Source organism: Sabethes cyaneus, chromosome 3, assembly GCF_943734655.1.
Source record: "Sabethes cyaneus chromosome 3, idSabCyanKW18_F2, whole genome shotgun sequence".
NCBI lineage: Eukaryota > Metazoa > Arthropoda > Insecta > Diptera > Culicidae > Sabethes > Sabethes cyaneus.
In genome coordinates, this window is record NC_071355.1 from 140,388,407 (window position 1) to 140,411,837 (window position 23,431).

General features: G+C 40.1%; 1 protein-coding gene across 4 annotated transcripts in view; it reads left to right on the forward strand.

Annotated features, from left to right (window-relative positions):
- LOC128743487 (putative uncharacterized protein DDB_G0277255) overlaps positions 1-23,431 on the forward strand; it is a 231,913-nt gene that overhangs the window by 149,807 nt on the left and 58,675 nt on the right. For all 4 annotated transcript variants that reach the window (XR_008412302.1, XM_053840080.1, XM_053840082.1 and 1 more), the window contains exons 6-7: positions 13,956-14,193; positions 22,364-22,550. Coding sequence is in view for 3 of the 4 variants with exons in the window: in XM_053840080.1 (XP_053696055.1) it covers positions 13,956-14,193; positions 22,364-22,550 (425 nt within the window). In the remaining variant the exon portion in view is untranslated. The remainder of the gene's footprint in view (positions 1-13,955; positions 14,194-22,363; positions 22,551-23,431) is intronic.

Sequence of the window (23,431 nt, forward strand, 5' to 3'; positions counted from 1 at the left end):
TTATGTAGGCAGAATGTTTATCTGATTTTTCCTTGTGCTCACCTCGTTATAGTGAGAAAGGTCATGTTCTTCGGACACTATTCCCCTAAAAATTAGAACGCACACAAAAGCTAAAGTTGTTGTCCTTGTTTTGTGTGACAACAAGCATTTTTCAATCCCATTGTATGAGCATAATCGATTTTTTTCGAGTTCCTTTGAGCGCTAACCAATTTGTATGTGGTATATGTGCATATAATCGTATCTCTTTATATCTTGACCGGATTTATTTTCACGCTCGGTGAGAGGGAATGTTTTGTTACGTCAGTTGAGCATTATTATCGTACCAATATTAGTATTTTTTGTTGTCGAAACAACGGTTCCATTTGGATACGGATTACATGTTACGTAACGCGGAGATGAACCATGACCCACTGAAAACGGAATGTTATGCCAAGGCTTTGTTTTTATATCAGACAAACAAACACATAAAAAGAGGGATAAGATGTAACTATGAATAAAATATACAAATTTAGATCAATTGTCAAACAGTGTAGCGCAAATCAAATCAATCGGAACACAGTTTCGATAGCGGTGCCATCACAGTAGATAAACCGCGTGCTTGTGAATCAAACTGAGACAACAAAGGAAATGAAAAACGGTTCATTGCCAGAAGAGTATCCAAAGGGAACATTTTAATAGAGTTTTGTGGTTTCTTTGGAAGGCAGCATTTCGGCTTGGTGTGGTTTCGTTGCACACATTGCACACCGATAAACTAATAGGACAAATCCTGCAGTCCTTTGAGCGTGTAGTGTAGTGCATTGACATCTTCAACAAAGTTTTTATCGGTTTTATCTGCTCCACAATTTGGCAATTGAAGCTAGTTTCAATTTTTAGTTGACACCATAATGCCGTTTTTTCTATTTCACCTTCTAATTGTTTGCGGTTTCGGCAAAATTGTAGAACATGACAAACTCAGCAAAAGCAGCCAGTTAGCGTAACACAGCAAGAACAAACGCTGCAAAAATTTTACGGAATCGCTCGTTTTTAGACGCCCAATTGTCGCTGTCCTTGAGCGACGACGGCTGAAAAGGCTTGAATGACATTTTTAAATTTTGATAATAGGTACTTTTTTCATGACGTTGCTGAATGCCTATAGTCTCTGTCGACGGTTGACGAAATAAATAAGTATTTGGCGAATATATTCGAGTGTTTCCAAAAATGTTGATACAATTGAATAGAATTTCAACACTTAGAACCCACTTAGATAAGATTGAAAAAAAAATTGAGAAGTAGGAGTTACCTATTGCATTTTTATGATTATTTCGACGGTTTTTAAATAAAACCACAAACCCTCCTAGAAACTTTCACCATCATCTACCTTGTGGAACACCAGAAATATTACTGAATACACGTGAAACGTGTCAAGCTGGACGTGAACGATACGAGCTTAACCATGAAGTCAATCTATCAGATACACCCAATTTAGAGAGGTAATACAAAAGTATTCGATAATCTACTGTGTTGAAAGCGACCTCAATATATGTGTAGCCAGAGTCAATTTGAGTTCCAGCTACCATCTGTGAGATGCAGGTACTAGTAAAATTCATCAAGTTAGTCGTCACAGGACGACCCGGCATAGAACCACGCTGGTCTACTGATATATAGTTTTTGGTGTTGTTCAGACAAAACTGTATATCAGTAGACCAGCGTGCTTGTACCACTTATGACGAATTTCAATATGTACAGCTCACTATTATTAGGGGAAACAAGGGAGACTTGATCCCCATTTTGTTTTATGTATATTGCTCAAAAGTCCACTAGAAAAAAAACCTGGGTTTTCAATTTTTCGGCAGTTTACGATACAGCTTACTACCTATAGTTTGTCAGTTAGTGATACGTAGCGCTAAACAAAAGATATGTGATATTTTCGAAAGTACAGAAAATTGTACGTATTCAAAACATGCGGGAGACTTGATCCCCAGTTTAGGCACAATTGATCCATTTGCAAATATATATTTTTAAAGCTCAACTTCCATTTGAAAGTTTTATTAAAATATGCCTAGTTCATGTAGTATCTTTATTTAGTGTACAATAGTTTAATTCAAAAGTATAAAAAGTATTTAGAAATCGTTGTGCATCGATCTGTAAAAGTATAGCTTTGGACATCTTTTATAATTTGCGACGAGAACTTTTTCGTTGGGTTTTAATTTTTGAAGCATTATATTTTTCCTGTTTAATAATCAAAGCAGCCTCCAGCTTCAATTTCGTTGGTGCATCTGTAAGGATGTGTATCTCCTCGTTTTCTTACTATTCGCATATTTTTACGTGGTGATGCCTTTGGAAATGGTTTTATATCTACAGGTGTTTTGATAATTGTATTGTTCGGAATCATCGATTTTGGTACCTGATTAATAGAATTCTTCAAAGAAGATGAGTTGTATTGTTCAGATGAATTATGTGTCCGAGCAGTCTTTCTTCTTCCTTGGCAAATTCACGGGTTACTCCTCCGTAGTCCGGTTGATAAATGATCTTTTCAGAAGCATTTTCTCGTTTTCTCACATATCGCTTAAGTGTCATTACTTTCAAATTGAACATTTTTGCGATTGTTCTGACCGGATCTCCGGACTATTCGTGATTTTAACATAACGAATGTTTACGTTTTTGAGAATTGTTCATTTTATTATTTACGACATAACGGCCTCCAAGCTCTTCATTTCCTAACAAAAGGATCAAGTGTCACTGAAATTATGTGGATCAAGTGTACCTGTCGTAGTAAGTTTTACTGAAAATTATTTTTGTAAAATATATACAAGTTTTATTGTAAAACGTATATATCATCAATGAATAAACATGTTTAGCTAATGTTTTGTTTGAAAAGCAATTTAAAAATTTCAAGACAGTTCTCAATAGCCAAAAAGTTGGAGTTCACTAAAAAAAGAAGTATAGAGAATTATTCCGTTGCAAATCTTATTATATTATATTTTCATTGCAATGTAAAAATTTATTATATTTTTGTTTTACAATTTTGTTAGTTGAATGAAATGTACAACTTTATTTTTTTTCTGCATAAAAAAACATTGTATTTACTGAGAAACAATAAATGGATCAAGTGTCCCAAGGGATCAAGTCTACCTGGTCTCCCCTACTCCAGGCAGGCTTTAGAGAAGGTCTAATTCTGGGAAGATTTTCATTCAGCCAAGTGCAAATAGCATCGCAAACCGCAATGTCATATCATCCATACCGAACTCGTCCAAAAATGTAGCCCAATCCAGATACAAAAAATGCTCCACAAGTGCATCAAAATTAATATGACGATAGTTTAGGGGCGCAACTCTGAAACTGACAGCTAGAATTTCAACGGGACGTAACAATGTAGGCAAGAATAAATCCAGTAGAGGATGGCGACTATCAACAGAAAGTAGCGGAGAAATGGCCCGAAGATCACTTGTTCAGGAAGGCATTAAACGAGGTCTAGTGTTCGTCCGAGGTTATTACGCAATGGATTAACTTGTTTCAACTTCAGGAATTCGAATCCATCAACCATAGCTGCGCTAGCAGCAGGAAGCGGGAGAGAATGGTCGTTCCGTACTTCAACCTCTCCATTAAACCAAGAAATTTGCGGCTGATTATAATCACAAATGCCTTTGTCACGTAGTTCATGGATTGAGAGGTTATTTTCGTCAGTAAACTTGACCACCTTACTCCTGTTAGGTGGAATGTAAACTACAGCAAGCAAAAACTTAAATCCTTAATGATGGTAGCAAAAACACAGACTTGTTCGAGATAATTTCCATGTTTTAAAGTGACCAGTGAACTAGGGAACTGTTGTGCAACGGCAATAGGACACCATACGAACCGTTGCTTTTCAAGAGATGGCGCTTTTCTAGTGGTAGTAAAATCAAAATTTCTCACTTATCTATAGTTACCTACCTGAAAAACAATCACCAATCATATTTTATTTGTGGTACACTTACTCTGTTATACTTAATTTTCATGACTTCTGCCTAATTTTGATAAAACACAAACTTATCCTACACCTCTCCATAGCATCTTACTACCATTCATCCGAGAGCACGGAAAAGTGATTTGATACCGTACGAGAGCCAGGAGCTGAATTTGTTTGCGACATTTCAATTCGAAAAAACTAATTTTCGCAACATGAACGCAATAAATAAAAACAATGTTTACCAACTATTTATTGATTCAGGTGTCAAACGTTATATTGCGATTAGCGATAAACACAAAAGAAACTGAGATGCATGAGAGAGTAATGTTGCTGCTTTGATTAAATTTATTGTCGCGCAAAATTGAGTTGTTTCCGAAATGTGCATTATCCGTTACAAAGTAACGACATCTGTTGTATTCAACAGGGAAACATTGATAGTTTCAAGCATACTCTCGCGCATGGCGCATGATGAAACACTAGCGCCAACTTCTGTTATTTATTATCAGAAACTAGAGGGTCCTATTAATACGCCACCCAAATTATCTTTGTCTCTGTTCTCCGAGCTACGATCACAACGATACACGCGAAGGCGGATCCATACAGCTGAAGGCAATCAATACAGTGATCTAAACGGATTACACTATAATTGCAGTCATTATATGCAAGTAAAAGGCCGACAGCTTTAGCCCTTAAGGGGGCATAGTACTTTTTCAATTTAAAAAAATCGAATTTTTTTTTATTGATTATTTCGAAAGATTAACATTATGACCATATGTGTTTCAAGTCATTTCGATGAATTCCAAAAATTGACAAAGTTACAGCTATTTGTACCGCGCATGTCTGGAGCGATTACACAGCGAATAAAAACTTCAACGTCGTTTTTCTCGAAACCAGGTTTTGAAAGTCGGTGCCATAAATATCTCAAGAACGGCTCAAGCAATTCTCATGATTCTTTTTTTGTTTCAAAGCCAACAAAATTATCTAGTGTTTGACCCATCCTTTTTTCGATATTACAATTTTTGTATTTTTTAGAAATGTTTAAAGTCAATTTTTTCGGCTAAAAACCTTACTTTTATGTTTGAATGTCCGCCATTTTGTTATGCGTTCGAATTTTTAAAAAAGGATGGGTCAAACACGAGATAATTTAATATTCTTTCATGTCGTTTTGGAATTTTTCAATTCGGATAAGCCCCCCAGCGCCAATCCATGGTACCGCAAATCATGTTTTTTTCGAATGATCATGTTCAAGGAGCCGTAGGGGAGAGGGGAAGAGGTTCACATATGCAAACAAAACTGCAAATATTAGTATAAAGTGCAATGTTTAGCAAGCAATAAACCCGAATCGATTCGCTTTTCGCGTTATCGAGAAAAAAATATTTGAAATAAGTCAAAAAATATGGTGTAAAAAGTACTATGCCCCCTTAAGCCTTGCACATTCTGGTAGTATGCGCAAATACCATACACATTATTGGTGTGCACAGAAAGCTCCGAAACAGGACTCTCTGCACGTGGAGATCCTCAGCTTGAAATACATCAGCGGAAGGAATGTTCGAGTTACAATTACACTTGCCTGCATAACTGGGATGCAAGACCCTGTCTCCACCACCAACATACTGGACAGGAATTGCATGGCAATATTACCTATCAGTACCCAGGTAACCAATACGCATTTCCAATGCAATTTAAATGCAAGCCAATAAGCATTTAAATTGCCTTAAATGCTACTTAAATGCTTACACCCGGGCGATATCACAATAGATCAACTATACTGGTCGCAGTGATGAGTCTACAAAGAATTTTTGCTCCCTAGGCAACTGAATTCCTCTCCATTGTACTCGGTCCTGAGCTACTCGTTGCCAATTCGTTGCGCGTCTCGACACACGCAAGTCGGCTTCAATCTGGTCGAGACATCTAGCACGTTGGGCCCCTCTATTGCTGGTACCGGTGGGGTTCTTGAAGATAACGGATTTCACTGCATAGTCGTCCGGCATCCTTGCGACGTGGCCGGCCCGCCGTAGTCTCCCTATTTTCACCAGGTGTACGATGGGAATCTCTCCAAGCAGTGCCTGTACCTCGTGATTCATACGCCTCCGCCACTCTCCGCTTTCTGTTTGTACTCCGCCAAAAATAGTCCGCAACACCTTTCGTTCAAATACGGCTAGTGTACGTATGTCCTCCGTAAGCAAAGTTACTGTCTCAAGTCCGTAGAGGACTACCGGTCTGATTAGCGTTTTGTACATCGTCAGCTTTGTGCGGCGGCACATGTTCCCAGATCGAAGCATTTGCGGAGGGAAAAGTAGGCTCGATTTCCAGCTTAAATGTGTCGTTGAATCTCTTTGTTCGTATTATTGTCGGCGGTGACCAGAGATCCCAAATATACGAACTCATCAACCACTTCCAGTTCATCACCATCAATAGTCACTGTCCGTGGGAGGCAAACGTTGTTTTCTCTGGAGCCTCTTCCTACCATATATTTGGTTTTCAACGCATTGATTTGTAGCCCTATCCTCCTAGCTTCCGTTTTTAGTCTGGCGTAGATTGCCTCCGCCGTCCCAAGGTTTCTAGTAATGATGTCGAGGTCGTCTGTGAAGGCTATGAGTTGGCTACTTATGCTGAAGATCGTTCCTCTCGTTTCGATGCCCGCTCGCCGGATCACACCTTCAATAGCGATATTGAATAACATACAGGACACTGCATCCCCTTGCCGCAACCCTCTGCGCGATTCGAAAGGACTCGGGAGTGTCCCCGAAACGCGCACGTAGCACATCACTCGCTCCAGAGTAGCTTTGATCAGCCGCGTCAGTTTGTCCGGAACTGTTCTCGTTCCCGGCCCCCATAAATCTTGCCTGATACTGCCCTACGAATTTTCTTGCTATTAGGGATAGACGACGCAATAAAATCTGGGAGAGCACCTTGTAGGCGGCGTTGACCAACGTGATGCCGGGTAATTACAGCAATCTTGCCGGTCGCCCTTTTTGTAGATGGGACAGACTGCACCTTACATCCACTCCTCCCGTAGTTTCTCCTCCTCCAAAATCCTAGAAATTATCCAATGAAGTGCTGCATGCCGCTGCTAGCGGTTCTTGGCCATTTTTGTAGAGCTCTGCCGGGAGTCGGTCCTTTCCGGCGGTTCTGTTATTCTTCAGCTGACGAATTTTTCGCCGGATCTCTTTGAGATCGGAAAACGATCCTAAAATGGAAAACGATCAATTTAATTCGGGTATATAATCAAGTGAATACTAAGCCCATGATCATATTCTTAGCACTATCATCATCAATCAACACAAGTCATGATCTCAAATGCCCTCTTACACTTGTGGAAATGCATTCATATCTGTGATGCCTTGTAACGACAAGTTACAACATTCCTTTTTTTCTTCGTAAATAGTTCAGTCTACTATTAATGGTGGACCAATTCGCAATAAACATCGTGATTCTTTTGAGCAAGTACAAACTACAACTATGAGCAGTCTGCCTATGTTAAGCTAAACTCACTTGAAATGTATGTATTGACACGTTCCCGCAACCATTTTTACTATACGAATCAGTGTGCTATTTCATCACTCATTTACTATTTTTTTTCATTAAACAGGCATCCGCCTCTCGTTCGTAGTTAATCATCTACATGATGTGAAAGCATGCATTATTTTTGAACCACATTTCCCTAATTATGGTTTACACATACATAAAATCAAACTTTTTTTTGTGCGATCCTTCTTTATGCGATTATGCAGCTGTTTTTATTATACCTATTTTTGTGCGGTCGTTATCCACCGCACAAAACTAAACGAATTGAAAAAAAACGTACACATGAAAAACTGCGCAAATGCTAATTTTCCTGTATATTAGGACAAACGTATAGCGCATAAATTCCTATCACAGATCATCACCTATCGTTTTGAGATTATTTCCTTGACTTTAGGTCCACAGACCCCGGAATCCGTGGATTGTGCAATTCATCTGTATGGTCATTGGCGGAACTAGGGGGGGGCTAGGGGGGGCTAAGCCCTCCCTAGAAAAGATTTAGCCCCCCCCCCTAGAAAAATTGACTAAGTTTTTTAATTTTTGGAAAACCAATAGTTAGATAACTATAGGTACGGAAAACTTCAGAGTAAAGTTTATTTGCATGACTGTTATAAGATTCCAGGCATTAATGTGCATTAAATTTTAATATGCCGACGAAATAAAATGGTTGAAAAAAATTCCGAGGGCTATAGCCTCCCCTAGGAATGAGCGCTAGTTCCGCCAATGTGTATGGTACAAAGAAGAATTGGACTATCTGTTTCAACCACTTATCGCAAAACGTCTTTATTGAGACGTGCTTCAGGCACTATGCAGTCGACTGCAGTTACTGAAACTTTTTTTTCGGTTGACTGGTTTTCACGCGATAGTTAAGATTATGAACTCGATTTTTTATCTTGTGGGGCTCTACAGACAAATGTGTCTTTCATACGAGTATAACAGATATGGGAAGGAAAATCGAAGCACACTTTTGCTAAACAGATTTGACTAATTTATCTAAATATGGTGTTGCATTTGGTTCAGTTAATTCATATGTTGCATTTTCCGACGCAGAAATTTGATGTACAACGGTATGCATAAAAGCAGGTTTGCTGGGATGAAAAAGTATGCTAGGTAAAACCAGCTCCTGCCGACATTATTCAAAATATAATTTCTTGCTGCAATGCTCACTAACGACGGCTCATGGTACCGCACATTCTGCAGCTCATCAGGAAGCGCGAAGCCTTTTGTGCCGCAATAAAAGGTGTCGCAGCAACGTCAGCTTCGTTATCTCTATAGAGCGCCCTACTCTGACAAGTTGATCATATCACTTCTCATTCCGATTTTCCTCCTATACATTCTCGCATCAAACAAAGCTCGAGACATTTTTGCCGGAAGCGAAAAACTAGTTCACTACTGCCGCCTGTGCTGTGCCCGACGACGACTACACATAAAAATATCCGAGGCTCGACAAATGGCGGCAGGATTAAACTGCATTTTTAATCCGCCATTTGTGACTTTACCAACAGTTTCCTCGTTGAGCCTTATCTCTTACTTTTCGTTAGGCGAGAAAATCCCGCTGACATACTGTATTGGAGAAGAAAAATTTTACATTTACTGCTGTGTCTATAGAGAATACGATGCAAATTGACTATTGCTCTGGTGTTCAATGCGGTTCGGCACTGAATCCCTCGAATAAGCAAGATTTACAAAATGGCCAAATTGATATTTTCCGCTAAGTATACATCGAGCCGTGGTTGTCTCCCAGAGGGAAATACAAACCAAAAAAAGATTTTTTTTTGGTTTCAGCGAACAATGAACTTTGTGGCACGCGAGCACAATTCTCAGACTGAAAAAGTAGTGATGAATGTACCAGCAAATATAGCAAAAACGAAACAGTATGGTGAAAATTCTAGGTAACAAGGCTCGATCTGCTGCATTTCTGAAAAGAAAAAAATGCATGTATAACATCCCGAATATGGGCCGCCAGGCCAGACCAACGTCAGGGACGTCACGAGGGAAATCCTGCTGCCATCTGCCGAGCACATCGGTTGTGTGGATTAAATATTTAAGCATATGCTCGCCTCTGTCCTCTCTGGATGAATAAGCGCTGCAGATTGTATGTATGTATGCTGAGGCACGTCTGGTGGATCATTGAACTTTGTGTAATGTGAAAGTAGTGTTTAATAGCGCGGCAGTGCTTTTTATGCACGATAGCATTTGGATCAGACATTCTTTGCATTTTCGTATATGGAAATGTAATGATGCAAAAACCAAACTCAACCGCGATGCATCGCATAGGCCCATTGCTTGCCTGTATTTATAGCAATTTACATTTCGACTTTCTTTTATCCGAGGCAGATATCCTTTGTGTAAACTCGGGTTTGTTTTAATCATGTTTTAATTGACCCGCCATAATTTAAACAACAGCTGAAACTCGTGTTTTTAACAAACGTACTTGGAAACTACTTAAGTCCATTCATAAATAAAGTAGAAACCAGGTCATAAAACAAATGAAAGCGTAGGACTTCGAAACCAACAAATAACTTATGACAGAATAAAAAAATAGGGTTCTGTAGTCGAACAAACATTTACAAAAGAAAGCGCCAAAAAAGCAAAGCACGAAGTAAAGTGACATGATAAAATATATGTATTAGCATTGCATACTTTGAGGTCAGTTTGCCGAAAGACAGGACAGAGGAAACATAAACAACGTACATTAATAACAATTGCCTTAGTAATTCTAGCTCATGTATTATGTCTAGAACTTGTTACAGTTACAATCGGTTTTGACCCACTTATCGTAAGTTGTCTTTAAAACAGCGTTAGTGCGAAAGAGAAAGATAGAATTTCTAGTATTTTGAATAGTTCTGAAATAACTCTACAAAATAGTTTTTCGAACACAACGTTATTTGTGATTGAGTTCAGTATACAAAATACATCAAATACAAAAAAGTATACAAAATGATCTAATCCAAGCCATTCTGATCGGAAATTTTTGGTTCGCTTTTTTCCTTTCTTTAGTGTGCTGCTTTATCCTTAAGCTCCACTATTTTTAGTATGAAAATTCCGGATTTAATTTTAATGGCTTGTGGGTTTGTCTCGCTGAAGCATGTTGCGAGCAAGTCGTACAACAACCCCACCAAAATGGCTTTCGCGTCGAATCCGGGTGGTATCAGACGCAGAGGTGCGCAGCGTGCTCGATGGTTAGACCAAATGGAGCATAGCCTGGGAAGTTTGAGATAGTTGGGAAATTGGAGACGGACAGCCATGGACTGAGTTTGTTGGCGGAGCATTATTATGCAGGTCAAATCCTAAGGGACATCGCACCTGGATAAGTATGTAAGTAATCAATTTAGCAGATGCGACAAGCTGACGTGTGTAGGTAAGTGAACCTATAGCAACTGCACTTTACTGGATAATTTCAAGGAATTGGGAGGTGTAGTTTATTCCATCTATAAAAAGGGCGATCAGCTTGATTGCTGTAATTACAGCGGCATTACATTGATCAACCCCACCTACAAGGTGTTCTCCCAGATTTTATAATCCCCAATAGCAAGAAAATTCGTACGGAAGTACCAGTATCATAACACATCATATTTTCGAGAATTTCTAGGTCGCATACAATACCGTAGAGTGCGAACAGCTATGACAGATAATGCATGAGAGCGGTTTTCCTGATAAACTGACGCGACTGATTAAAGCAATGCTGGAGCGAGTGATGAGCAATGTGCGTGTCTCGGGTCACTCTCGAGTCGCTTTGAATCGCGTGGAGAGTTGCGGCAAGGAGATGGACTATCAAGTATGTTATTCAATATCGTTATTGAAGGCGTGATCCTGCTAGCGCAGAAACAAATGAGAGGAATGATCTTCGGCAAAAGTAATCAACTCCTAGCCTCCGCAGACGACCTCTGCACCATTATTAGAAACCTTGGCCATTGCAATCTACACCAGATTTGGATTGGGTTACAAATCAACGCGTCAAAAATCAAATAGATGGAAGAAAGTGGCTCCAGAGAAAACAACGTTCGCATCCCAGTGACAGTGACTATTGACGGCAATGAACTGAAGTTGTTGAGATCATTTATTTGGACTCTGGCCACCGCCGACGAGTAAGAAGATTCAATGACGCATTCACACTGGAAGTCGGAGCCTACTTTTCCTCCGCAAGACGCGTCGATCAAGGAGCATACGCCACCGCACAAAGCTACCAATGCACAAAACGCTAATCAGACCGGTGATCGTCTACGGACTTGAAAATGTAACTTTGCTTACGGAAGACATACGTGCACTTACTGTATTTGAACGAAAGGTGTTTCGGACTATTTTTGGCGGAGTACAAACGGAAAGTGGAGAATGGCGCAAGCGTATGAACCACTAGCTGCAGGCACAACTTGGAGTGATTCCATCCTACACCTGGTAAAAATTGGGAGATAACAGTGAGCCGGCCACGTCGCCAAGATGCCGGATGACTGTGAAATGTTCTCTTCAAGAAACTGGACTAGGTTGAAGCCGACTTGTGTGTGTCGAGACGCGCAACGAATAAGTGACGAGTAGCTCAAAATCGAGTATTAGTAGAGAGGAATTCTTGATACAGCAAGAGTCACCCTGGCTCTACGCCTTAAAAGAGAAGCTATTCGAATCGGACTGCCAGATAATATGTCAAAAATAAAGATTCCAAGAGATTCCAGGAAAACCAAGAATTCCAAGGAAAACAGCACGGACTTCTCATAATGGGCCAACATAGACGGTGACGAGCTGGAGCGGTCCACAAGTTATACTGGGAATCACTACTAATATCAACATTAGTGAAAGATCGAGGGACTCATTCAATCTGAAAATCATGCCTGCTTTTCACTGAAAAAGGCGTTGGACGCAGTTATAGTATACAAAAGATGAATTAGGCCAACTATTCTCTATGGACTTAAGATAACCACACTGTTCGCTGAGAATCTGAAACCCGTTGGAGTTTTTGAATTGAAGTTCCCAGAACTATTTAACGCGTGGTACAAACAAGAGACGAGGAAGGGCGAAGATGAATAAACCATAAATTCCCCAAACAGACTGAGACAGGCGGAGATTTGCTTCTTTTGGGTAGCCCCTGCGGTACCAGAAACAGACTAGTTTGGGTATGCAGCACAGCGTTCAGGGCTTTCCCGCACAAAAAAAAATGGAACTTTATGTTCCCGGTTATTGTGAAATTGAGACCAATGAACTTGCTTGCCTGCACGAGATAAGGCTCTGCTATACCGTTCATTGACCCTGAATTGATTAATTTCATTGAAATTAAACACAGGGTTGTGTATAAGCTAAACGGTTCATTTATTGCAATCCTAGAGTATTTCAAAAACTACTCAATTTAACTCACAGTAAACTACGCATAATCACGGGACTTTTTCATCCTTTTACAACCAGCCTCAAACTTCTCCAAACAATCATTAACTTTACCCAATCTTACGAGATCGCCTATAAATATTGTTACATACTCAAATAATTATTAATAATTATTATATAAATTGTACCTTACTGTAGATAAAAACAAAAACTTCTCAAACCCGGAATTAAATTCAACATAAAATCAATATATTGCCAAAATCGAACATAGAATATGTTATAAATCCTTCTTATTTCCTGCGGACAAAAATTGGCTCTATTCTATTTAGCTGCTTGATAAGTTAAATAAACTTATTTTTATATTCCAAGTGCGCAGAAAAATTTATTTCTATACTTCGCAGCCGACCGTAAACCCTGACCTCCCCTGACCGACTCACGACTTACTATAGCGCAAAAACTGCAAAACTCCGTTGAAAATAGGAACCGTCGCGACGACACAAATTTTCTCCAGCAGACGATTTTTTTCTCTGATAGATGATGCACAAATGGCTGCACGTTTCTGCATCCCAAAAACCGTTCTTACGTCTGGCATTTTACACCACAGAGAAAGAGAAAAACTAAACGAATACTGTTCTGTGACTTGGATGTAGGAAAACATAGAGCCTTTTTCCCGGCAGTTCCAAACGAGAAGAGCAGAAATGTTTCCTCATTCAAAAGTGCAGCGTGGGAAAGCTGTTTGCAGGTACCGAAGATTAGAGCTACGCTATACCAAATGAGATAATCGATAATTTTCCATATGAAGTGGAACATCCAGGAAAGTCAGTTGCCAGAAAATAAGCATTAAAATTTACTGCCACTGTCTTCCTGTGATGCAGAAAATGCTGAGCTGGAGTGAAAATTTTATGCAGTTTTCGCCCGTCTGGATAAACTTCCTTCTCTGAGTCTGACATTCGTCGCTTTCTTCCACACCGGAATAATATCGGAAGAAGAATCCGCCCAGCTGGGATTGAAAGTTCTAGCCGTGGAAGTATGCTCTGCATTTTGTCCGAGACGACAAAGGAAAAGATTTTTTATTCTATTTTCAGGTTGTTGTTCAGATGATAACGATGTATTGAAATCAAAGTTTATTAGTAATAATGAATAATCAATAGGGATATTTTGGCTAATACTTCAGTTTGTTCTACTCCACTTTCAGAATTTCGCCGCTCACATCACCCGCCCGCAAGACTAATAGTACCAGTAGCAGCAGTAATATTACTCGAAGTCCGGTACACAGTAATATTTATCACCAGCATCATCACAACAGCGGTCATGCCGAATGGCGGACTCGAAACTTAATTCGCCATTCGGACTCGTTGAGTAGTTCTGTCAGCGATAAAGCCCCCTCAAACGATGTCACAATTATTGCCAAAAGTCCCACACAGACGACACTGGTAAGTAAGAGTTATCGCTCAGAGGAACCAAAAAGAATGAATAATAATTTTGTGAAGTTGTCGATGCTATTGTTAAATCCTCTTAATTATGGATATCATTTCAATAGCAATTTCTAAATAACCAATACAATGTTCGGATCAGTTAAATAAACTTTTGATTTCTTCGCAGTTTTTGACGCTCGTAACAATCGACATTTTCCTCACCCAATCTATTGAAATGACGAAATGAAACCTAAAATTTGGAAAAGAAAAATCATGCTTTTTGAGTCAAATATCGATGACGTTTCTATTCACAGATATATTTTCCCTGTAATCTTAGATGAGTTTACCTGTGAATAGGTTGGATTTAGCTACAAGTTGATTGAAACTACCCAAAATGCCCTTAAAGTGTAAAAACTCAGATTTTGAGTAGTTCACCATTCGGAAAATTGGCAGGAGGAAACTAAAGTGCATTATTTGTCACAGAGAATAATTCAAGTATCAGTAGCATGTAGCGAAAATTGGCCAAATTTTCTACTCAAAATTTGAACAGTTCAAGGCTTGGATGGTTCGATCACTTTGACTCAATTTTGATCCATTTGATAGTACTGTCTCAGCCGAGTATAATTCAAGTATAATTTAAATCTATAATAAACAAATAAACAAACAAATAAACAAATCTATTTCAAATCCATTTCTAAATTCTAATGAATTTGAACATTTCTAAATTCAATTTTAAATGTGATGAAAAACTCCATAGAAAAGCCACAAAATTATGTTCTGTCACGTGGAAATTTTTTGAAATATTTTTTCTTGTTTTTCAATTTCTAATCTTGTGATGATATAATTTTCATTTTCATGATAACATTTTTGTTGCTTTTGCTGAAAACCTCGGTTTTCCTGAATATTTACCTAATTTTAAAACCATTTAACGTATGGTAGTAGTTTCTTATTTTTTAGTATATTCACAGATGGCATATTAGCATACTACCGATGGATTTAGAGGTAGTCCGTCTCCTGCTGCTCTCTAAGAAAAGAATCAAAAAAGGAAAATTACGACAGAAGGAGAAAAAACGAAAAAGAACTCGAAGAAAAATGTGACAAAAACTGTATAAACGGGCCAGAAAAAGTGAAGAAACACTAAACAAAAAGAATAAAATCTGACATGGAAAAAAGAAAGTCGAAAGTAAAAACGTGACAGGCTGGAAAACGCGTTATAAGAAGAGAGAGAAAATGTAAACGTAGAAAACCTGAAGGAAAACGTGAGGAGACTGGGCAAAAAAGATGAAGCACGTAAGAGAAAAGAAACAAAAGCCATAAAGAAAAGGGAAGAAAATGAAAATAAACTGGACAGAAATGGAGAAAACAGGACAAAAGGGAGAAAAAACGGAATTGGAATGGAGAAACGAGAACAGAAAAAGGAAAATAAAACGGTACAGAGAGAGGAAAAATGAAAACGAAGACAAAAAAGATAAAACGGAAAAAATACAGAACGTGACAGAATAGCGGGAAACAGGATATAATGAAAGCAAGAAAGGAACAGATGATAACGAAAAAAGGAAAGAAAAACGAAAAAAGGCGAAAATCGGGAACGAAAAAACAAAGAAAAGTATCGAAACGGGACAGAAAATGACAAAAAAGGAGTAAGGAAAAGAAGGAAAACGGATTTGGAAACGATAAAAATTGGAAAAAATGACGAAAAACAGAAAAGGAAAATCAAGACTCAGGCAAGGGGCGGAAAACGTGCCAGAAAAAAAAGAAACAGAGAAAGAGGAAGTAGCGGACATAAAAAAGGAAAAACGAGAGAAAAAATAGAAAGTGAGACACAAAAAGAAATGCACAATGGAAAAAAGAAGAAGAAATGCAAAAGCAGAGCAAAAGAGAGAAATGATAACTGGTAGAGGAAACGAGGAAAGCGGGCAAAAGGGATCAAACGATATATAGACGGAGAAAGATGAGACAAAAAAGGAAAATGGAACCAAAAAGAAGAAAAGAAAGAGAAAAGGACCTAAAACGAGAGATAAAAAAGAAGAACTGGTCAGGAAAGGAAATATAAAGAGACAAAAACAGAATAAACGCGACAGAAAAGTCGAAACAGTGGGGTATCAAAAAGAGGAAAAATGGAACAGATGAAGACGAAAAACTGGTTCTGAGAAGGCAAGGAGATAAAAGACTTAGAAAAGGATGGAAAGGAGAATCTAAAAAGGTGAAAAGGATGAGAAAAGACGAAAAACAGGAAAAAATTGTAGAAAACAAGTGTAAAACATTATGATAAACAGAACTGAAATTAAGAAAAATTGGGTAGTTCGTTTCCTGTCCCTTTTTTCTTAAAACGGAACAATGAAACAAAAACGCAGGACCCAACAAATGGAAAACGAAAGAAAAATTAGAAAAACGGAATAAACGTGAGAGCGAAAAGCAAGAAAACGGTACAAAAAAGGAGAAAAAATGAACAAAATGTGGAGAAAAAGAACTGAAAAAGAAAGAGACGGAACAGAAAAGAGGTAAAACCTAGAGAAATAAAACCTTAATTACTTATGTGTCCATGTCCGCCGGTCCGGCGGAACAAAGGGATGAAATCAGAGATCTCCACTGCTGACGGTTACCCACCATGGCTTTTACCTGTCGCCAGGACAGGTTCTCGTCTACAGCCCGGATGCCGTTGGCTAAGCTCCGTCGCCATAAGCCTCTGGGTCTGCCTCTTCTACGCTGTCCTTGTGGATTCCGGTCGAGTGCTTCTCTGCAAACCTCGTTCGCTCCTTTCCTCAAGGTGTGTCCGATCCACTTCCACCTACGTTCACGAATTTCTGTGGCTATCGGCCGTTGATGACACCGACGATGGAGTTCCTCATTGGATATCCAGTTATCAGGCCACCAGGCACGAATGATGTATCGCAGGCACCGGTTAATGCACAACCCTCACCTCAGTAGTACCGATGACGACAAGGATGAATTCTACGCGCAGTTGGAGACACTCAAAACACGATATCAAGATCGTCATCGGAGATTTCAATGCTCAGGTCGGCCAGGAGGAGGAATACAAACCAGTGATTGGAAGGTGCACACCAGCGAACCAATGAAATGGGCCTAAGACTTATCGACTTTGCCGCCTCCAAGAATATGGCCGTACGTAGTACCTTTTTCCAGCACAAAATCCATCACAAGTACACCTGGAGGTCACCAAATCAGACAGAATCACAGATCGACCACGTTTTGATCGACAGTCGGCACTTCTCAGACATTATCGACGTCAGATCCTATCAAAGCGCTAACGTTGATTCGGACCACTACCTAGTGATGGTTAAGATGCATCCAAGACTCTCCATTGTGAACAACATTCGACACCGACGCCAGCCTCGGTTAGATCTCGCGCGGCTGAAGCAGCCAGACGTCGCCGCAAACTACGCGCATTCACTTGAAGCTGCGCTGCCGGAAGAGGACGAGCTGGACGAAGCCCCTCTCGAGGACTGTTGGAACACTATCAAAACAGCCATCAGCAGTGTAGCGGAGAGCTCCATCGGGCATGTGGCCCGGAATCAGCGGAACGATTGGTTTGACGATGAATGTAGGAGGGTGACGGATGAGGAGAACGCTGCGCGGGCGGCCAAGATGCGCAGTGCCACACGTCAGAACGTGGAAAGACACAAACAGAAGAAGATGCAGCGAAGCCAAATCTTTCGGGAGAAAAAGCGCAACCTGGAAGACCAGGAATATGCAGAGTTGGAGCGGCTGCATCGTTCTCAGGAAACGCGGAAGTTCTACCAGAAACTGAACGGATCCCGCAAAGGCTTTGTGCCGCGAGCCGAAATGTGTCGGGATAAGACTGGCAGTATTCTGACGGACGATCGTGAGGTGACCGATAGGTGGAAGCAGCACTTCGACGAACACCTGAATGGCGCCCAGGCAGAAAACCATGGCGGCGGGGAAAGCTATTTCGACGGTGCAGCAAACGGGGAAGAGGTGCCAGCCCCAACGATAGGCGAAGTTAAGGAGGCCATCATGCAGCTAAAGAACAACAAGTCAGCTGGAAAAGATGGCATCGGAGCGGAGTTTATTAAAATGGGACCAGAAAAGCTGGCCGTTCGTCTGCACCGACTAATTGTTAGAATTTGGGATACGGAACAGCTACCGGAGGAGTGGAAGGATGGGGTTATCTGCCCGATCTACAAAAAGGGCGACAAGTTGGACTGTGAGAACTATCGAGCGATCACCGTTCTCAATGCCGCTTATAAAGTGCTGTCCCAAATCATTTTCCGCCGTCTATCACCAATTGCGAATAGAGTCGTGGGAACTTATCAAGGTCGTCGAAGGTCGGTCTACAACGGATCAAATATTTACACTGCGGCTAATCCTCCAAAATCGATACCATCGACCGGAAAGAGCCATGAAAAATCATGGACGAGAACAGCTTCCCCAGGAAGCTCATCAAACTGATTAAATCTACGATGGATGGTACACAGTGTTGTGTTCGGATTTCGGGTGGATTGTCAAGTTCATTCGAATCACACAGAAGACTTCGTCAAGGTGATGGTCTTTCATGCCTGCTGTTCAACATAGCGCTACAAGGTGTTATGAACCGAGCGGATATCAACACGCGGGGCACGATATTCAACAAATCTAGTCAATCGTCTGCTTTGCCGATGACATGGATATTATCGGAAGAACGTCTGTGGCGGTGGCTGAACAGTACACCAGACTAAAGCGCGAAGCAGAAAAGATTGCGTTAAAGGTAAATACGTCTAAAACAAAGTACATGCTGGCCAGCAGAACCGAGGCCGAACGACACCGCTTGGGCAGTAGTATATCGATCGACGACGATGAGTTTGAGGTAGTCGATGAATTTTTCTACCTTAGCTCACTGGTAACGGCGGATAATGATACCAGCCGTGAGATTCGGAGGCGTATTATCAGCGGAAGTCGTGCTTACTATGAGCTCCACAAGCAATTGCGTTCAAGCAGACTAAGTCCCCGTACAAAGTGCACCCTATACAAGACGCTTATTAGACCGGTTGTTCTCTGCATGGACAATGCTCGGGGAGGACCTGCGAGTGCTCGGAGTTTTCGAACGACGAGTGCTAAAAACGATCTTCGGCGGCGTACAGGAGAACGGAGTATGGAGGCGGAGGATGAACCATGAACTCGCACAGCTCTATGGCGAACCCAGTATCCAGAAGGTAGCTAAAGCTGGACGGATACGATGGGCAGGGCATGTTGCAAGAATGCCGGACAACTATCCTGCAAAGATGGTGTTCGCCTCAAATCCGGTAGGAACAAGACGACCAGGAGCGCAGCAAGATGGTTAGACCAGGTGGAGCGAGATCTGGCGGAGAGTATTCGGTGTCCGAGGAATTGGAGAGCAATAGCCCTCAACCGAGTTACATGGAGAAACTTTGTTCAACAGGCTTTGTCTTAGGACGGCAGGCCACCTAAGTAAGTAAGTAAGGCACCGGTTAATAAATACCTGCAGTTTTTGCGTTGTTTCCGCTGAGACGCACCACGTTTCGCAGGCATACAGCAGTACGGATTTAACGTTTGAATTAAAGATTCGGGTTTTCGTACGTAAAGTGATCTGGCTTGAGCGCCAAATGTTTTGCAGACCTGCAAAGGCACCCCTGGCCTTTCTGATCAGTGTGGCTATATCAGTCTTGGTACCACCATCGGGCGTTGTGTGGCTACCAAGATATTGAAAGGCGTCTACCTGCTCAACTTGTTGTCCCGCTACTGTTGGTGGAATTGTCAGTGTTCACTACCATTGACTTAGTTTTCGCTACATTGACTGTGAGACCTGCTGTCTGGGAGCTCTCGGAGAGGTCGTCTAACTTGCTCTGCATATCGTTTCGGCGTTGTGCGAGCAAGACAATGTCGTCGGCTAGGTCGATGTCATTTAGCTGCTCCATCGTTAGAGGATTCCAAGGCAATCCTCGATTTGGTCTACTGTCAATTGCTCCAACTTATATCTCGTCCATAACTATGAGAAACAGAAGCTATGATAAAATGCAGCCCTGTCTCACGCCAGCAGTAACCCTTATGGGGTCGGACAAGACGCCGTCGTGCAAAACCTTGCTCGAGAACGCCTCGTACTGAGCCTCGATGAGATGGACTAGCTTATCTGGAACTCCTCTACGCCTAAGTGCGCCCCAGGAAGGAATAAAACCGCTGGCGAAAAATGTCAAATGTCCTAATTTCAAGTAAAATTTCATGTTTAATGTGATCATATCCAGTTTGAAGTTAAACCTTAACTTCAAACCATTTTAAATTCAACTCTAATTTAATGTCTAATGTCAAGCTCAATTTAAAATTCAATATTCAGCTTTATTTCTAGTTCAATTTCAAGTAAAATTTTAATTTTAATTTTAATTTCAATTCCAATTCCTGATGTGATTCAATACCAATTTCAAGCCCACAAACACACAAGTCCAATTTTAAATAAGAACTTCTAATTCTGTTCCAATTCATCACTAATTCCAAGTAAAACTTCCAGTTCAAATTACTCGAAATTGAAGTCCAATTTCAAATCCAATGTTAAGTCGGAAAGTTCAATATGAAGTATAACCTCAAGCCTAGTTCAAGTTCAAGTCTTATTTAATGTCCTATGTCAAGTCTTATTTAATGTGCGATTTCAAATCCAATTTTAACTCTAATTTCTAGCCCAGTTTCATGTCTATTTTCTAGTCCTATTGCACCCGGAAGTCTGAAGTTTTCAATCTAATCGGCCGGTATTTTTCTGATTAGTAATAAAAGATTCCCTATCCTACGATTACGCCGTTTTCCATAAACCTTTTGATCTTGTCTGGGCACGCTAGTAATCTTTGCTAATAAGATGAGATTAGTAAAAGAGATAAATTGACATATTATTCATAATTTTATTCATCATTATTTTTGCGAAACAATACCTGTGAAGCAGTGCATCAGTTGTCCTAAATTTATATGATCGTGAATCAACATGGATACCTCAGTACGGTACTAGTAGCCCTTCTAGCGATATTCGATTTTTGGTACTGAAAGTTCCGTTTTGCTTTTTACGAGTGTAGATAAATGGACCATCATCATTTTATTTAAAAATCTTATACACAATCAAATGTCTTTCCGGTAGTTACGCAACAGATTTTCTTTTATCGCGTGCAAATCAAATACCACACACGTACACAATTTCCGACAGTAATATTAACAATTTTATGCAAATTGTATTAATAAATCTGACCAATTTAAATGGTTTGCCAAGCGAACCGAAACACCTCGTACCACAAATCAACCGACGGTACACTTATAGCTCTATTGCCCGCAGAATTGCAGGCTATACGCCACGGAACGTAGCCGCCTATGTTTGCTATATGGGAGTCTGAACAGCACGATACCGAAGCACAGTCGCCTTTTCATATCTCGATGACGAAAACACACCATTTTTATAATGAACCTTACTCGGAACTATAAATCATTTTTTATGAAATATTTTTGAAACTCCTCTGATTTTGACCTTTTGCATGAAAAGTTTAAACATGTTTAGATAGACGCACTATCGATTATGTATGCAGGCTTATCTCAAGTCGTTTTCCAGTAGCTAACTTCATTTTCATCGTTTTCGCGGTTGCTAATCTCGGACACTATTCTTGATTTATATTCAAGCCTGGCTCATACGAAATACTCCCATTTCTTCTCTTTCTTGCAATAAAATACATGTGACTAGTAGGAAACAATGAAACAGAATCATAGCTTCGGTACTCCTTCAAAAAATTGTGAATTTTTCCCCGACTGGGCATTTTATCCACAGTTCCCCTACACATATTTTAAATGATTCAAGTCCTACAAATAGAAAACTTCTTATCAAATTTATTTTTGAAGATCCGCCCTATAAAAAAGTAACCAAAAGAAAGTCCGTCCTTAAGTGGGACACATATGGGACGCACACTTACTATTAACACGTTATCCCGATTTTCATTCCAATAAATTTAATTGCACAAAAATTTTAATGTACAAATGTACATTTCACAACACAACATACAAACATAATACATAGACGGTCTTTTACCTGAACTAATATTGGCAAAAGATTATGAGTCAAGGAATTCAAGCGTTGCTTAATTCAAAAACAAACTGGACGCACAACGCGCCATCAATTATTATTACAACCGACTGGTCGTTAGAGATGGAACAGAGTTTTGACTATTTTTACCGTTCACCATTTTCATTACAGCCAAAAACTCGTCCATCCAATGTTTTACCTACACGTTACGCAAGTCTTCCATGCTCCAGCCCACCCAAACAAACGGACCCGAGCGAACCCAGCGGAGGAAGTTTGGACGACGGCCGCAATAAACTGGGTGGCATCGGTATAAGCGCTGTACATGATGCCGTCCTGCGGGGGATGACGAGAATGCCAGGTTAGTATTTGATGCACAAGTATTCACAGTGTTTGGTATAAAAACCACCAACTTTGTTCGCTCGTCGCCCGGCTGGAGAAAGACAGTGATAACTGAATACCGTATTGACGCTAGTGAATGGAAAAGTTGTTTGTTTAAATATTCCACCGGACTGACTACAAAATTCTACTATATTCACCTCACTCGTAGGGAAAACTTTTGCCAGCGCATTCAAATGTCGTAATGAAAATCAGATAACATGTGACCCGCCAGCTCGTCCGAATTGTCACGGAACTGACTAAAAGTATTGTTTCAATATGTGAAATTTGATGGTATTTTTTATCTTTTACTACGACTTGGTTTCTCTAAAAGCATATTTTCTAGCGAGAGCTTTGGGAATTAGAATAACCAGCCGTCAAAAGTGTACTTGGTGAAGTTCTTTAGAGCTGTACTCTAGTATCGAAGTAAATTAATAAAACCTGACTCCAATAATTGGAAAATGTGTTACCTTCTGAAAGGGTCTATTCAACTTAAATCTATTTTTCCATACACATTTCTATGTGTATTAGCAAAAATTTGATAGAAAAATATAAATGAAACAATAAAAATAATTGTTATTTGATTTGAAACACTGGAACCAGGAATCATTTCAGTTCATCGTCACTTTTGCTTCATCGTAGCCATCAATTTTTGGGTTTTCGACCATTGCCTACATCTGTGGACGAGCTTTCGTTTAGCACCTTTCCAAAAACAATTCTTTCTTATGGTGAAATAAATAATCTGATTGAGCAACGAACTCGTTCGATAATACGTCTGTCGTTGTGACGATCCAGTATAGCAGTCGCCATATTCTATTCAATTGCTTCACCAAAAGACCAAAACCAAATAAAAGAAATGGAAAT